The following is an 18,146-nucleotide window of genomic DNA, read 5'->3' as shown; positions in this document are numbered from 1 at the left end:
CTGGACTAAAAGAAGCAGCACTTGATAAAAGGGGCTGAGGGGACTGTGCCGTTGTGCAGCATTGGAAGAATCTTGCTGGAAATAGCACCTGTGAGTGTCACTGAAATGAATCCATAAGGATGCTGGAAGAGAGGAACTGCAGAGCTAGACTGAGTGCGGGGACTGGGTGAGGAGACAGGGGCTGCCCCAGTCTTATTGCTGTGGCACGGCACCAGCTGACTTCAGTGGGATTTTTCCCTGTCTGCCATGTCTGTTTTTTATCCCTGCAGAATTATGTAGCAGGGATAGCAAACCCATTGGTGGGAGATGGAAACTGCTCCTTCTGTTTCCCAGAACATCCCATTGACTGGTGAGAAGAGTGCGGTGTCTGGCTGCGGGTGCTCTAGGAGCTAATCATCCACCCTTACTTTTCATATATTTTTTGCTAGGCAGTGGGCTGCAGCTGCTGTAGAACCAGTCCTGCAGAACACATGCAGACAGAGTTATTTTTAAGAACCGTGTTCTGAAGGATTTTTAAAGGGTTTACAAAGAGTTGTCATCACGGTCTGGACTAACTGCATCAAGGAGCACTTTTTTCACACGTATAATTCTAATCCTACACTTACAGCATTAAGAAGTAAAGGTACTCGAGGACTGCAGCCACACCATGAAGATATAAGGAACAAGAGCATGATGTAAGCAGTCTCCCAGTTCTCTCTGTGCTGTCTCACTAGCAGCGTGGTTCTCACACGCTGTCAGCCAGTGCCAGCTTTTTGCCCATCTAGAGAACAGCCCTCCTTGGTTTACCTGGGTATGTGAAGCCTTGTGGCTTGGCAGGGTAGGTGGGAATAAGAGGAAGCCTAAGGCACGTCAGAGAAGGACTGCTGGAATTTCTTCCTGAAGGGATTTTGAAAAGGAGGTCATCTGGGAAGTCCTTGGGCCTTTGAGTCCAGTCCATTGCTATCACGTGGGAAAAAGGATCCTTTTTCCCAGCCCTGTCAACACAGATCTCTAATTTTTGTTCCTGTCACTCCCACTGGATGTTTGTTCCAGAACATGACCATCAACACAACCCTTTTCAAGCTATTTCTCCTGAAAACTCCCACATTTAACCTGATCCTATATTAGACCATGTACAGCACCATGTTGCAGGAGTTCTGCTTCCAATTCCACATGCCACCCTTGCTTTTCTCTGCTGCTTGCTCGAGTTCCACTTCTGATACTACAAACTGGTAGTACATTCCCACTTTTATTTCTCTCATTCTTGGGCCCACAGTAAGCTTTGGCATTAAGCGTTAACTCCCCTCTCTTTTTATTTTGCCCTAACAACTTGCCTACAGTCCGCAACCATATTCTCTTCCAGCCTTTGCGCTATTAAGCCCAGTACACCCAGCTCTCCTACCAGGCAGCAGATGCACATCACTATCTGAGAGTCTGGAGTCCAACTGCACAGCAACACCCCAAACCCACATCCACACCCACGTTCACCCAACATCAGCTCTTGGAGAGCTCTGGGAAAGTTCCCTGACAGCTGATGGCAAGGCAGTGCCAGCTGAATGCCCTGATATTGTACGTACAGAAGCTTGGTGGCAGGTAACATGTGGAATGTTTTAAAAAGTGCTTAACTGTGTACAGAACTTTTATTGCTGTTGCAAGATTCTCCTGTCTTTTGTCTCTATTTGTCATTCTAGTTAGTGTTTAAAATATGTCATCAAAAATACCACGTTGGTCTATTCTTCTCTATGAATACCAAAGCCCTGTTCCCACTCAGGTTTGCTGAATGGCGGAGGAACAGGGTTGGTTCAGCACCAGTACCATGAGCTTGCTGCTCTCCTTGGATGTAGGAGCAGAGACCAGCAGAGGCAAAGCTGAGCTCAGAGGAGCGAGCTGCTGTGGCTGCTCCTTGGCCTTCTGCTCGCCACTGGTGGAGCTTCCAGAATTCTTGTGCTGTGCATCTGTATTATCCCCATGTGCAGATGCCTTGTATGTGCTCTTGCCAGGCCTAATATGCAACTTGCCTGTTCATGCTGGTAGGCTTTGAACAGGTACCATTCCGGGCATGAAGAAAGGCACAGGCCACTGCATGCATGTACATAAGTGGTCCTTTTAAATCTGGCCTATTTAAAGAAGGCATAATGTTAACTACACGTTGCACGATTAAGTGTCGAACAGTAAAGAAAGCTTTATCCAGGAGACCAGAAAGATCCACTCACCATCTTAGCAAGGGGCCACGTCCCAGACAGTACAGATACCTGAAACAGAGTTAACAGTGAAGTGCACCACAACAAGCACTGAGAAACCCACCAGGAGACAGCTACAGGTTCCTGAGCCGTGTCTGGCACAATTACATTGCTCAATTCAGTGCTAAGGACCTGCTTCTGCCAAGTGCGCCGTGAGCAAGGGTGGAACGCTGGCTCTGTAGCCAGACCAGAAGAAACAGAGACGAGGAAGAGGGTAGCCTAAGGGACTGTCGTAGGAGTAAGCAAAGCTGGCTGCCTCACTTCTCATCAGTTACACTGCAGTAGGGTATATTTATACTATTATGGTCAGGGTTAACTCGTTGGACCAATTTTTCCCCCAAGTCATATCCAGGTAAATGCACTGAAGTCATACAAGGGGATGGCTTTCGAGGATTGGAAATATTTCTTTTTTTTTCTTTTTTTCTTTTTTCTTCCCAGTAGAGTATTAAAAAAAAAAAATAAACGCTTCTTTTTAAAATACTGAAAATAGTTTTTAGTTAAGGTAAAAATACTAAATATAAAAATTTAATGTAATATTTAAAATTACTGTTCTATAAAGGCATGTGAATTGCTTCGTTATTTTGACATTCAGTAATGGCACATGAAGCCTAGTGGAGAAGCATGTGCCAGTGTACCACATGGTGGCTTAGGAGAGAAGCTCATGCATTTCTGCATAGAAAACAAGTCTTCTTAATAAGCAACATCTGAGGCATTTTGTGACAGTAATATTCATGCACTTGAGATGCACGGGGGCTGTTGTAGGTAAGGCAGCACAGTATACAGCATACAATTCCGCACAGGTAAATAACTGTACTTAACAGGTATGGGATTCTCTCATTCCAAACTGGAAATATTTGCTTTATGTTCCGTTTCAGATAATGATGAGAACAGGTTAAAGATGAAAACCTGTATTCATCCTCATTGGCTCTGCTTGTATCTTTGAGCTGCATATCAGAAGGTTCGGAATGAGAGAGAGAAAGTATGTTTGCAGCTGTTTCCAGGAAGGAATGATGGGTTAGATGACGGGTTAGAACGTACATGGATTCCAACGTAAACTGACCATTTGGAAACTGAACAGATCTTGAAGAACAGGACCTCATAAGCTTTTTTAAACACTCGCTTTTGAAACATGCACACAATCTTAACTAGATAATAACTTGTTTGTGTATTTAACAAAAACCCTAAAATCTGAGACATTTATTATGATCACTATCATAACTTGTTTGTATAGAGCGATGAAGTCACAAAATAATCCATACGAGTTTTCAGGTGGGGAAGGACCTGCATGTAATCTATGAGTGCACAGTAGCTGGATGTATTAATTGTATGTATCAGGTAACTGCAGGTTGCAGAGATCTGATATTTCAATGCCATTCTTTAAATATCACTCTAAAAGATCACACCATCATAGTAAAAGTACCAAATCGTGCTTCAGCAGCTAGAGAGAGATTGTATCCTGTTTTGGCAGTGACTTCATCATCCTACTCCACACTGGCAGCATTCAACTTTAGAAGGATAAAACGGCAGCAAAACTGGTCAGCAGCTTCTCTTCGTCTGGAGTTTTCCCAGGCAGACAAACAAAACAAAAACAAAACAAACATAAAGCTGCAATGGGAGCAGGCCAAAGCCCCGGCCCTTGCATTGCTCTGATGAAAGTAAACTACGTTGATTTCCTTGGATAAGCGCATCGCAATCCCAAAATGAAAGACAGGTGTGTAAAACCTCCAAACAATGATCTTCACTAGAACAGCCATGTGGTTTGTATGGGACAGTGGCCTTGTCAGCTACGCATCTTGTTCATTTATAGGTTCGTCTTCAGTCAGCATTATGATGCATTCACCTCACTGGAGTTTTGGCTGGATGACATGTGAGAGTCCAGATTCTCCTTGCATTTCTCCAGACCATGGAAATATGGGTGAGACAGGGCAGCATAGGCAGATATTCTCTTGGCTGGATTGAACGCTAAGCATTTCTGTATGAAAAGAAGTTGTTTTTAACTACAATGTAGAGTTAAAATTGCTAACATTGCAAGTCACTGCCCATTTATGATCAGTATGAGGCACAATGGGGTCACAGAAGGTGCTGCATGGTAAGATGACCATGCACATTAAAACAAGCAATGGGGCAGTGGGCTTACAGTATACGAATCCCCAAGGCTGATAGAAAATACCAGGTTAGAACATTAAAGTGTTCACAGTTTATGAAGCCTCGGAATTCATATTTTCTCGAATTCATATGCAAAGGACAGACTCTGCCTCACAGACTGCAGGGAACAACTACTTACAAATGGCTTTTGAATCCTCTCAGTACTCAATGCACTGCTTTTTTGTGGCTACACAAACACAGAATGATTTCTAAGGTATGTATTAATTCCTAGGCTCAGCATCTATAAAGAAGCTGAATCCTTCACTTTATGACAGTGGAGAATGACCTGTTGTTCTATACAGGTAACCTTGGTTGGAGCAGCTAAAGTGATGCAGCAAATCTTTCAAGATTTGCAATGAGCCTTCTTTAAAGAGCCCATACAAACTGAGATCTTTCAGAGGCTTTCAGAGAAGAAATTTAGCTAGATGTCAACAACAGCAGCAGAATGCCAAGTCATTCTCAATATTCAATTCAAAGACTGAACTTTAGAGTCAAGGTTTCTAACAGATCTATATTGGAAATAATTTGACTTACATGCTACTAGTTTTACAAGCACAACTTATTTGTTTCTGTTCAGTCCTGCCAGTTGTAAGAGGCAATGATTAAATGGCAAATCCCAAATATCAACTTTTCAGTACTCTGACTCTGATGTAACCTGCCTGTACAGCTCATTTCCTGCTTTGCACTGTACTGTGAGAAGCTGCAGATAATTTTCTGTACTTGTACCAGACTGATACTAGAAGAATGGCTTCTAATCAGTCCCACAACAGCACTTCATAAAGAGGATCAAGGCAGAAGGTCTGTCAGACAGCTCCTTCTGTGGCAGTTTCCTAGCCTTTATCTGTTCTCACCTCTGACACCTCTTGAGCCAGAGATGGTGCCTTTGTGCTGATGTTTCACAGATACACATGAATTTGTCTACTTGCATTTCGGCTTTATGAGTAACTTCATTAAATGGAAACAGAAACATTTCTCGGCATGCAGCTATCAGTCATGCAGTTTGGACAAAACAGATGGAAACTCACAAGAAGCAAATCTTTGCCCATTTCATCAATATCTGGTACGAATTTTTCAACGGGTTGTGCGGGTCTGGAAGCAAAAGCATTTCTTGGAAGGGCGACATCGTTAGGCCAGTCGTCTTCTTCTGGGAGTCCAATTACACTGTGAAACGTAACATAATGTTAGCTCTGGACATTTACGCAGTCTCCATTTTGTATTTAATGCACCGAGTGACAATTTACTTTATGATTAAGTCTTTCGGTTTAAATGAGATTAGCTGGGCAGTAACGCACTGATCGCTGTGAATAGAGGGTGATGAGTGTAGGCCTTCAGTGTGCTTGGCAGAAATCATTCTGTGGCCAGCACGGTTTTCTGGCCTAGGTCTCAGTTTTATGAGTCTTTTTTGTTGAAAAAGTGCTGAGTGCTTTGGAAGAAATTTGCTCAGCTCTTCACTGGATGGTGCAACATATGTCACTCCAGGATGATTAAAAGCATTAAGTTTCAAAGGGGAATTGCATGCAAGGACCTTTATTCACAAGAATAGAGGCTGAGAGAAGAGTGTGGGTCAAGATGAGGGTAAGGCAATAAAAGGGATGTTTCATAATGCTTCAAAGCTATGTGCAGTAATTGTTGACTAAAGTTAAACAATTTATTTGCTTCACAATACAGGTTTCAAAGTCTCCGTTCAGAAGGGGCACAGGACTTGAGGATCTTTGTGTTCTACTTCCCATTGTATTTTATTTCTTCTTTACCTTTCAAGAGAATATTTGAATTTCTTTTAATCATTTCTTACCTTGTTACTTTAAATTCTAGAAGAAATTTAAGCTCAGTAAATAGCTGTGCTAAGGTTACAAAACCCAAATAAATGGAATAGTAGGTAAACATCCAATACTGGGTCATGTCTCATATATTTCATATTTTATCTGACGTTAATGTTTGATCAGAAACATCAGTTTCTGATGGAAATTCCTGAAAAGACCTGACATCTCATGTTAGTTTTTAGGGAAACCCAGATTATGCAGCCTGTAAAGTTGAGATTTTTAACTGAAATGCTGACAGTAAGAGGATAAGGAACAAGGAAAAACTTCACTAAATACTTGGGTCTGCAGGAAGCCCAGTGCCACTAGGGAGCAGCATTGACCTTTCTTCTTGCTGAGGTTGGTAATAAGACTGGGTGAGGCCAAGGGCCAACATTTTGATGTAAGTCATAGGTTACCTGAACTGAGTGGAATTAGTCCAGCTCTATCTACGTCGATTTTAGATTATATTTTGGCTCAGCTAAAATTAACACATCCGCAAAACAAAAGTGTGACTAGAAGGTCAAAGTAATTAATGCCTCAGGGTACTTTAAATTCTACTGTATCAGAAAACAGAAGAGCTCTTGGGAAAAGATGAATTAAATCTGTATGAAAAATTAATGCTTTTTGTATCACCACAGGTATGTCAGGGGTATGGGGCAGCACGCTGGGCCACACTGGTTATAGCTGTGTGATTAGCTGTTTGACGATCTGAACCTGCATTAAATGTAACACAAACAGCACCATAGGAGGATGGAGAAGTTAAGTATTTTAAATAACACTGAAATTTAGCCTGTCATTCTATTGTGTTTGGCCAGTTCCAGGCTTTTTATTTTTTGTATGAGAGAGCATGAAGAGGGCAGGATTAGCACAGGCCCAGGCAAGGCAAACGAAAAGAAACCAGGAGGCAGCCAGTCAGGCAGGTAGGGTGGACAAGGCAAAGAGTAGAAAGATATTTTTAGTTCCACACTCCTGCAATATTCAGAACTCTTAGTAATGAATGTCTAAGTAGATGCCCTCACTCTGGTCTGGTAGCGTTACCATTTCAGTGACTAAGTCTGGGTGTATCTTGGATGAGTTTCACCTCCTGCCAAAGGTTCAGGCCTGGTCTTGAGAAATGCTGAGTACTTTCTGCTCTCGTTGATCACAGTGAGAGACAAGTCTGCTCACACCACTGCAGCATTTACTCTGAAATCTGTGAGGACATCCCACGTGCAGACAATCTCCTGGAAAAGCAGGACATTGTTTGGGGCCATCTCCTAAGGATTTACCCTCACGTGCACTGGAATTTTACCTGACGCAGGTCAGAACGCACATGTAAAGCAAAGGCAGAGCACAGCCCGATTACATGGAAGAACACATCAGTCCAGTATGCATGAAAATCCTGAAACTACTTTCTGTCCAAATTTGTCTGAAGAATGACTCACTACCGTAGAAAGAAACAATCCTCCTACAAGAAGAGCTATACCTAACCCTATAGGGTTGTCCAGCTGTGAAAACACAAAATAAACACTATTTAGCATAACCCCTCCCCCCCCCCCAGCCCAAACAAGTGACTTCTGAACTATTTAAGGAGAAATGAACAAAACAAGCAAAAGCAAACTTTAAGTAAATGTAAAGTAAGGAATTTCTTCTAAAATTAGCCCTGAATTTTCTTTTCTTGATGAATTCTTTTCCACACAGGTAATCTCGCCCCCTAGGGATGGAAAGATCCTGTTGGAGGTTGCTGCTACCAGCTATGTATTTAATCCTATCCCAATTAATTTAGGTTTTTCCTCTTAAATATCATTAGTAAATCAAATCAAAATCCTTAAAAAATCACAGCTATGGCTTCTCCCCCTTCCTCCCCCCCCCTTCCCCCCCCCAAAATAAATTCCATGTATCAAAACTATCTTCATTTAATACAGCAGAATATTGCAGGACTGAATGTGTAGTTTTGGCAGAGGAAAATGTAAACTTGAAGGACTGATTTTTCTGGATTATGCAGGAAGAGCTATTCAGCGCATGACAAATCAACCACGCAAGTGAGTCACATACACTGGTATGGTATGCAGGAAAAGGAAGTCAACTGTGTGAAATCAAGACCTGCAATTTAGGAACCTCATACTAAGTAATGAAAACGCTCAGAAACAGATCTGTTACGATCTGAGAACTGGGACTGTGGCTAAGTGGAAAAATGCATTATTTATTCTAATTATGCTCTTCTTTCCTACAAAAAAAGTTACTATCTTCTGTTTGGAGTATCTTTAATTGAACAGTGTTTCGACGTTTTCTCTTTCACTCTCTCTCACTTTGCCTATTTGTTTCTTCCTTCATGAAGATCAGCAGATCCTCACAGTCTCTCCACAGGAAAAAGGATCAGGGCGGTGCGGAGGCGAACAGGCATTCATTCAGCAGCATGAGATGAGCCCTAAGTCTGTCTGATTTCCTAATGAAGTGACGTGTGCATGAATCTTCAAACTACACGGTTCTTACAAATTCAGAAACACTCCTTGCCCTGAAGAGCTTTTGTAAGAAAAAATGTATATATGTGTATATATATATGTATTCCTACTTGATTAACACATTGGGAATATCAGTCATTTGACAGTTTATTGTTTAGTTGTTTCTGCTTCTAATAAGAACATATTTTGGAAAAGAGTTAATCTACCGCAGAGACTTGAGAGTCTCTTCACCTCCCCAACATATTCTATACATCTGAAGAAGAAAAACGCAAACTCTCTGAGTTGAAAAAAGGTTTTAAAGGAAAGCCTATTGATCAGTCTCCAACCAAATCCACATTATGTGCTGCTGTTCCTTCTGTTCTCATAGCTATCTGGACTATTACTTGTTATACAGTGTTTTTTAAAAGCTAAACTATTTTCTCACATACAGAAGGCTTTCCCATAAAGAAGCTGTTTGTAAGCATCCTCGACTTTTTAATTTAATTGGAATTTTAAAGGATTCTAATGTTATTTTCTGAAATACACAAAGAAATACTGAAAAAAAAAGCTGCATTTATTGCAACAAAAAATGCATTTGCATTTGAGCAAAGAGAATCTCTTGAAACTGACTGCTTAGGAAAACTCACTAATAGAACGTGCACAGTATGTTTAAGAGATTTAAAAAGCCCCAGACAGAAGCCTCTCATAACTTCCTGATGATGGCTGCTAGTTCTGCAGAACTCTATTCCGCGTTGCTTCCTCCTCCCACACTGACACAGAATGCATGGAAATATCACGTTGTGTAGAGCAGCAGTAGGAAACAGGCTCTAGGAACACTCAGTTCTAGACGCATTACTGCATTAAAAACACAGCAAAGAAACCTCACAGTGTTTCAGTATTAAACATATATTGACATAATGCAACTGGTTATTACTTACTCAAAGATTTTTCCTAGCTGATCAACATCTGAATTTCCACGGAAGAGTGGTCTGAAAGAATAAAGAGATATTTATTCCTTTAATTAATGTGAACTTTTATTTGTCAGCTGCCAGTGTAGGGTGAAAGCTCGTTATTTTCTGTGATCTCACTTCTTTTTGCCTTCATATTTTATCCAGTCTTTGAGAATACTCTACTATTAACGTTGATAAAAACCAGGACAGATGAGAAATTTTATTGAATATGCTACTTTTTAGAATTTAACTGCATCCTTCAACATGAATAACCTTTCTCTGTGCTAACATTACCCTAAATATATGCAAAATAAAACAAAACATAATGAGCTGTTTAAAGAGACAAAAACAGAGTGAAATAACATGCATTCATTAAAGTATAATACAACTGGAGATTAATTATTCTGGTATAAATTCAAAATTAAATTCTTTTTATGTTGTATATTGGAAACACACTTCCACCAAGTTTAAAGGATCAAATAAATGACAATGGATTTATGAAGGTCTGTAAAGAATGGGGTGTGAAGTGATACAGAATTTACCTTGAAGGAGAGGAATACTTCCGCTGCATAAATACATTCAGGAAAGAAACAAATTAATAGGTGGAATCTCCAAAGCTTTCAGAAAATAACAGTGTCAAAAATTACTTTCAGAGAGTGGTACACAGTTTGTCCTCTCAAAGTGCAATTTAACATATTTTTACTCTGTGTGACAGTACTGCCCTCTTGGTCTACAGAACAGCAAGTTGTGATGAACAGCCCAGCTCTGTGTCTAAATCCCCAAGAGATTCACAGAATCCTAGGGGATAGAAGGGACCCCTGGAGATCATCCAGCCCCATCCCCTGCTAAAGCAGGTTCCCTACGGTAGGTTGCACAGGAAGGTGTCCAGGTGGGTCTCAAATACCTCCAGAGAAGGAGACACCACAAGCTCTCTGGACAGCCTGTCCCAGCGCTCTGTCACACTTATCTACGCCAAGGTAGGCCCAGAGGATGATGTCAGGTCTCAGTCATAATAAGCTCTACAGAAATCTTGTGCCACTAGGAAAAAAAGCAAAGCAATAACTGGAGGATGTGCCGATCCTCTTTGATGAGCTAAATGTGCCTTTTGCTTCTATGGTTGCTGCCACCCAAGTCACGTCCTATCAGCTCACATTGCAAGCTGCTTCAGGCAGACACACAGCAAACAATTTAATCAAGCTCAATTTGAAACTATATGACATCAGATTTAAACTGATGGGCTGAAATGTCTGGTACTTGTCCATAAAGGGCTTTTTAATTTAAACTCTGAAGAGGTGATAAATAATGGTATGCACTACTTCTTAGGCGTGCATGCTACTTGTTAACTGCTGTCTCTTTGACAAGACCACTTCAACTCATACCTACAGATTTCTGTGTTTGATAAGCTTTAAGGTACCCAGCAACACTGGCTTGTACAAAAAAACCCAAATGATGAAACAACTTCACATAGATATGAGCATCTTCTGATGTCAGTTTTGAGCCTGATTTTCAGGATGGTCAGTAGCTACAATAGCAGATACACTGATACCTTCCAAAGTCAGACAAAGCAACAACTTTAGACACTGTTTTGAATGACTTGTTAAAGTAATTAACATACAGCCTCCATCACTTTGAGAAATTCATTTTGGCTCCACTATTAGAATATTGGAGCCCTTTAAACTAACAAAATGTATACAATCAGGCAATTCTATCCATGCAAATGGAAAGTAGATTTAATGTTGCAAAACGTACGTTGAACCGTGTGTTAATGTGAAAGCTTGGCAAAGTCAGCCTTGTTCGCAAATCACCTTAGGCAGTGTCATGCCAAAACAAGTATGATTCTTGGGATTTTTAAGAGAGGTTTTTCCCATCGCTGCTGTTGTCTCAGATTCACTGAGGGCTGAGGAAAGAATTTAAACTCTTTTGAATATATAATTATACAACACAAGGTGACCTTCCAACATACTTTGATATTTCATCATAATGAAGCATTATGAATTCGTCTTACAGACTCCTATCCATCCCACCATCATGACTACAGCAGAATGCCAACTCTCGGCTAGGCACCACTAACGTAATGAAACTTGCCTCATGAATTTTGGCTGGCAGTTCAATTGGAATATTGGATGGATGATTGGGGAAGTAGAGACACTTAATCAGCAGTTACATGAAGATCTCTTCTCACATTTTGGCACTAATTATTCTTTAGTAATGACTTGCCAGCACCGCAAGTCCAGTACGCCTTGGATGGGAATGTTCATCTCAAGTCAGTATTCTTTAATGCTATCCTTAAAGGTGGATGGTAGCTCTCCCAGTACCAGTGAACTGGAAGCACGCCCAGCAGCCACAAAAATGTAAAATCTCACCTTTGTTCTTTGTATCTTTCCCTTGACTCACTCACCCACTCACTCCCTGAGGTCTATTTATGCAAGCTGAATCCAGAAGTCCTTACTTGGGGATATATCCTCCCATCTGTGATGATAATCTACGTGAGAGTACTTAAAGTGAAGGTTTGATTTTGTAAAATTCCTTCTTCTTTTTCCCCTGAGAAAGGCGTGGAGCTGGATCTGTCTCCTGTGACAGAAGATGTGTCTGTCCTCTGACCTTAAAGAGCAGTGTGTAAAATCTGTGTGTACGTGTACCTCAGGAAAGAGGGATATTCCAGTGGGGAAAGAGATACTCTTCCCTTCTGTGTGTTCCTCTTAACCTTCCCTGACTTTGCTTACCACAAAATCCATGCTCTGAGGGCCCCAACACCACTGCTGTTACAAACCACACACTTAAACAAGGAAGAAGATAGGACGGAAAGAAATACAATGCACCAAAAGACTAATTTAGTTTCTCTATTAGTTCAAGAAATCTCAAATGTTGCCACGCTGCCATATTTTCCTATTTTTGTTGGTTGCTGCTGTGTTTTGCTGTTGTTTTTTGCTGTTTTTGTTTTGTTTTGGTTTGGGGATAAGAGAGGAGGGAGATCTTACAAGAAATCTACAGGTCTCTGTCCTCTTTCACCATTCCTTCTCTAAGTCTCGGAGCTAAACGTTTATTAGTGCTCCTTGAAAAGAACCCACTGAATGGAGGACAAAAATCTTTATTTGTAAGGTGGCACCAGAATGCCCATAGCCTACAGATCTGAAGATGAGTTGGAGACACCATATTATAAATAAAAATGTACCTCTGAAAACTAGAGCTATCACGGAACAAGATCCTGAGGTAAAGGAAGGCCATGCATCTACTCAGTTATGTGGATATTAGCTAGAGTCTGCACTGTGACTCTTTTCAGTTAATAAATCTACTTTTTTTATGGTAATCCAACACTGCTGAGGTGCTGGAGTGCTGGGCTCCTCAGTACCAGGGAGACAGGGACATACTGGAGAGGGCACAGTGAAGGGCCACAAAAGGACTGGAACATCTCCACTATAACGAAGGGCTGAAGAGAGCCGGGACTGTTCATTGTGGAGAAGACTCAGGAATAAACTCATCAATGTATTTAAATAATTCTGTATTTAAATAATTTAAAAAATTCTGAAAGAAGGGTGCAATGAGGACAGAGCCAAGCTCTTTTCACAGGTGCCCAGTGCCAGGACAGGTTCGCTCATATGTAGCCAAACAAGTAAGATTTTACCATTCACCAACTTTATGTTCTTTTCTCATTTCATGTTGTTGTTTCATACTGTTTTTCACCTTCACTGAATATCCTGTGTCTGAACTGAATATGGGTTGAACTGAAAAGGTTGAGCACTTAATATTTTATAGACAGTGTGTTTCACGTCTATGCTACTCAGTAAAAACTGAGATATAAACATTTCCTGAGCAAGACTCTATGAAAAAATTCTCCCTGGTGCAACTCTGCTAACATGCCAAAGCAATTCTAAAAGTATTGTATACAATGACAATGCAGTGACACCCTCTAGATAAATGAGGTTTAACTGTACACTGACCACATTACTTCTAGACTTTATTTTCAGCCCGTGGTCCACAAAGCAAAGGCTGTCTGTAACTCGTTGTAAGAAAGTCAGTGTTTTCATAAAGACTGAAATTAAAGGTATTGATAAGCACTGCTCTAACACATACTGCAGTGCAGACAAGGGAAAAAAAAGGTAACTATAAAACTGCATGCACTGAGGCACAGGAAAACACTTCTTCAAGTTTCTTGGCTGATAATTTGAACCAATTAGTGACATCCAGATGGGAAGATGTTTTCCAATTTTTTACAATGAGTGATTAAACTACAGGTAAAATGGGTACATGGAGGAAAGCTCACGTAAAGAAAAATGGCGCTGAAGAGTGAAGAAGAACAATCAGGAAACTCTCTTTATAACCAAAATATAACGGATCCAATAAGACAATTCTAGTATTGCCAATACAATTGCCTCTACGGCTGGACACAGAACTGGAAATGTAAGAAGTAACTTCCAAAGTAGCTATCTATCTGGACACCATCTGCTTCTCCATTTGCACAGTTTAGAAGTGGGGAATCCAATCACCTTCCTTGTTACCACAGAAAGCAGTAAGCATCATCTCTTGCTTGAACATGCTCAATATTCTTGGTGAAAAGTCTGTATACTGGCAACCCAGATAAACTCACTGAAATCATTAAAGAACTCTCTAAAATTAAATGAGCATAATGCTCTTTGGGCAAGTAATGCTTAGCTGGTCTGATTGAAAAGGTAGCAAGCAGAAGAGATGGGAGAAAGAGCAGTAATTTCAGAACAGGTTGCTGGTGCGTGAAGGCATCAGAGAGACAAGACGAGGAACCTGGTAACAGAAAACTCACAGTGTAAAGAAAAATACAAAGGGAAAGATCACAGCAGCAGCTCATGAAAGCGGTACGGGGAATTTTAGAAGTCAGTGAGGTTGCAGTAGTTAAGTTTAGGAGCTCGCATGCCTTGAGCAGCAAGGTGACGGGGAAGAAACTAAAAAAGCTAAAGCCGAGAAACATTTGCCAAGGAATCCTGCATCGTGCCATGGGAAACCTGCCAAGCTACATAGTCTGTGACTCAGAGATATATTTAAATGATGTTGTTGTTGTTTTTTTTTCTTTCTTTTTTTTTTTTTTTTCATGTTACAAAATGTGAATAGCTGGCAAATATTTTTTTCAGATTCTTGGTTACTTGTTATGATGAAAATATTTTCATTTTTAGAATTATAAACAAGACCTCAAACTAGAATGATGAGATGACTAGAAATAACATGATCTGGACTGTCCTGTGGAAACCTTTATTTAAGAGGGATTATTTCCGAGCTGATTCACTCTCCTTCCCACCACTGGTTCTCTTTGGTAGATCTTCTGGACAAGTCTATACTGCAGGCATGAACAGTGAGACTAAAGCAAGATACAAGGAGAATACATATATCAGTCTTTAAAGATGAAGGCCCTTGACCATTCTGAGAGGTAGCAGGAATATGGTGCAGTATAAAAGGTCACAGTGGACAACACTGCCTGCTCTGGACAGCTACCCGCTTCCAGTCACAAGTGACTTGCCTCAGTTACTTCATGTGTAGCATGAACACATCTTCTTTTTCATATAAGAAAGGTGATGTGGATACAGATTAGGATTGAAGAAAAACTGTTCAGCTAGAATCTGACAGAAAATGGGTCAGAGATCTTCAATTTTTCATTTTATTTGCCAAAATTTTTTACTCAAACTCTATTGTTCTCCAAGTAGGACAGTACCACCATTGGGGTTGAATCATATTAAACTACTATCAGAAACAGATTTAGTGCATAAAAATAACAGTAATCTGTTTTTTCTGAAGTTTCTCATGAACTTTTTGAGTGTTACTCCATAGGCAGTGACATATAAAGGAAAACAGGTAGCTTCTGGAAAACTGCTGCAATCTTCCAGTGCTGTGGTGTGTTGAATTTGTACCCTATTGTTATTTAAAATGAAGCCAATGAATACTAAAAATAAAGATAATATCTCACCCTCAAATGCACATGCAGCCTATTTCCTAAGAAATGGAGAAAGCAAAGTGCTTTCTGAGCTGCCTGTCAGCCAGCAAGGGAAAAACTCATCCCAGGGAACCTGCAGGACTCTGCTCTCATACAGGTCTAAAGGTGCAAGCCAAAGGTGGTGTCCAAAAGGAAGCAGAAAGGTAAAAGAGGAAAATATTTGGAGTGATTCTCTGGACAGCACTCTAAAAAGATTTGTAGTCATTCTGGCAATTCACTTTGGGGTTAAGGTCGCTAATAAGATCAACATTCCCTGGTGAGGATTTTCATTATGAAAAGTTTGCACTGCTTTGCTGCAATGGTTGCATTACATGGATGAGCTGGGCTCTGGGAGCATTTTTACAGGCTGGCACATGGTAAGAACCAGAACTGTAAAGAACTTCAGTCACAAGAAATTTACAGATGGACACATGTTCCCTCTGAATGTATAACTGAAAGGGAGACATTAGTAATAGGGAAACCAAGCAGAGACTGTGCGTACAGCTTTATGACAGTCTACTGTATATGCTCAGTTGTTGATTAAAATACAATGAAGAGAAAGGAACAAGATCTTAAAATAAAATATAATTATTTTCAAAGCTTCATTAGGAACTGGGCAAAGGAAGCTTAACATCTGCTGTAACTTTCAGTGTAAGCATTGTGTTACAAGGTCCCAGTTGGCCTTGGAGCAGAATGGAGGGCCTTGTCCCCAGCCACTGCACGAAATGGGAGTTTCACCACAGACATCAGTGACTGCAGGATCAGGCTAAGTATGCTTTGGTTTCACAGCATCTTACAAGGAAAAAATATAAGTATTTCAACAGAAGGATATAACATTCCTGATTAAAAAATACCCAAAAAGCAAGGTGAGTGCAGATATTATCTTCAACCATGATATGCTCTAACATGGGCAGATTTCATCTATTCCTGAGCAGAACCGCGTCGAAGTTCATCAGATAATACTTTATTTTTTTAATGGAAAAGCCTTGGTAGGTGAAACGTCCTTCACTTATTCCCTAAGCACACACGTCACAATGCTTTTATCTGTGGACATTTTGCTTCTCTTGAAGATTTGTAGGTTCATTCCACCAGTGTTTATAGGGCTGTTATCTCAGCTCAGTGAGCATGATATAACGGCGGCATTTTGAACTCTCCCAACTAATGAAGTAAGTTCCAGAGATCCATATGCAACTGACCTCGGAGTAAGGGAAAGGAATAAATGCATGGCCTCTGCATCGAGTGCAGAAAGGAGCATTCCTCTTGTTTATTCTGGCAGTTCTACCAGCAGCATGATTTAACCATTTGTGTGTTAAACACACACCCCACCACTGTTTGGAGTTAAATTACCTCTGTCTTTTCGATCAGCTGTTTTAGGTTTAATCGTATAACTAAACAGCAGGCTACTGTATTTTTATAGCATCCAGAAAGATCTACTGGTATGACAAACACAGTTCAATCATGCTTTTCCTGTACACATTTAGTGTTCTGTACTCTCTTCTCACATAAGCAATGGTGCCAACTGCTAAGCAGAATGCTACGCAATAGCAATGTGTGCGTGCAGAGCTCTGGGCAATACTCATTTCCACAGGTCTGTGCCTGTGAACAAATTTGCCCATATTTTCCTTGAGGAGATCTCAATCCTCCTTCCAGAGCAGGCCAGAGTGATTTTCCACCACCTCTTTCATTGAGTCCATAATTCACTCCTCACTTAAAAATCCAGCAGACAGCATTCCAAAGTGGCACAATTTAGTCAGAGTGTCATGGTGCTCTTTAATGCTGTATTTTAAAGAAGTATTTTTAAAACGTCTATTTTGCAGCCAAGGACCTACCCCCAAGGCAAGCAGTAAGTTTAAGTCTGTTCCTGGTCTCCATCAATTATACCAATGAAAAAAAAACCAACAGTGTTCTACATGAAATTCTACATGAATTTCTTTATCCTGTATGAAATTTCATTGTGAAAATCTAATCAAATCAGAATTGCCAGAGATATTAATCTTGTATAGTTTCACGAGTTTCAGTCAATGTTCAGATGATTCTGGAAAGTTTGGCTGTTGGCATTTTCTGCATTTACTAATCTAAAAGTATCTTTTAAAATGGACTTTGCTGACTGCCTCTAACACTGGAATTAGTTTTAATCGAGGGGTTATGTAATAGATTTTAAAGTCTGAGGCCCTAATTAAAATACAATTCCTGTTACACAATCTGAAAATATTTTCAGATTACTTTCCCAGTAAACCTTTAAACTGAACGATTTTGCACCATTAGGTCAATTTCTTATGCAATAAACTCTTTGTGACCACATATCTATCATTGTTGTCATTCCTGTATCAGCTGAACTTCTTTCCACAAGTAACTGTTCCATAAGGGAGACTAACTCCTACCTACCCTTGAGTCTTTTTTACTCAGGAGAAGGAAGGTGATGCAAGAGGGGCAGCTATATCACATGTGCTGGTTCATTCAGTCTGCCCAAAGATACTCAGCCCATTAACATCCAAGTACGTCTTCCCAGCCTTGTCAGGGCTTTACTTCTTTCTCAATAAAGCTATAAAAAGAGTTTCATAGGCCTTTAGATAAAAGAAATTATGCTTCTAAATATGTTATATAAAGTGATGAAAAAGGACACTGGCAGAAGCAATGCTTTAGTCCCATGACTATGAGTTACACAAAGAATGTACATCTAC

General features: G+C 40.3%; 1 protein-coding gene across 9 annotated transcripts in view; it reads right to left on the bottom strand.

The window, feature by feature from the left end:
- Positions 1 to 2,621: 2,621 nt before the first annotated feature.
- CDK6 (cyclin dependent kinase 6) overlaps positions 2,622 to 18,146 on the bottom strand; it is a 115,167-nt gene continuing 99,642 nt past the window's right edge. For 6 of the 9 annotated variants that reach the window (XM_015853531.3, XM_085540598.1, XM_015853530.2 and 3 more), the window contains 3 exons: positions 9,522 to 9,572; positions 5,390 to 5,525; positions 2,622 to 4,191 (listed from right to left, as the gene is read on the bottom strand). In XM_015853531.3, the coding sequence (XP_015709017.1) occupies positions 4,045 to 4,191; positions 5,390 to 5,525; positions 9,522 to 9,572 (334 nt within the window). In that variant the 3' untranslated portion in view covers positions 2,622 to 4,044. Of the gene's footprint in view, positions 4,192 to 5,389; positions 5,526 to 9,521; positions 9,573 to 10,075; positions 10,099 to 18,146 lie in introns of all 9 variants that reach the window. The other 3 variants (XR_014943636.1, XR_014943637.1, XM_085540597.1) reach the window with 2 other exon arrangements.

This window comes from Coturnix japonica, chromosome 2 (genome assembly GCF_054131305.1).
Source record: "Coturnix japonica strain WE chromosome 2, WE-NBRP24, whole genome shotgun sequence".
Classification (NCBI taxonomy): domain Eukaryota; kingdom Metazoa; phylum Chordata; class Aves; order Galliformes; family Phasianidae; genus Coturnix; species Coturnix japonica.
Note: the sequence above shows the minus strand (reverse complement) of the source record. Positions and strands in the feature narration are given on the sequence as shown.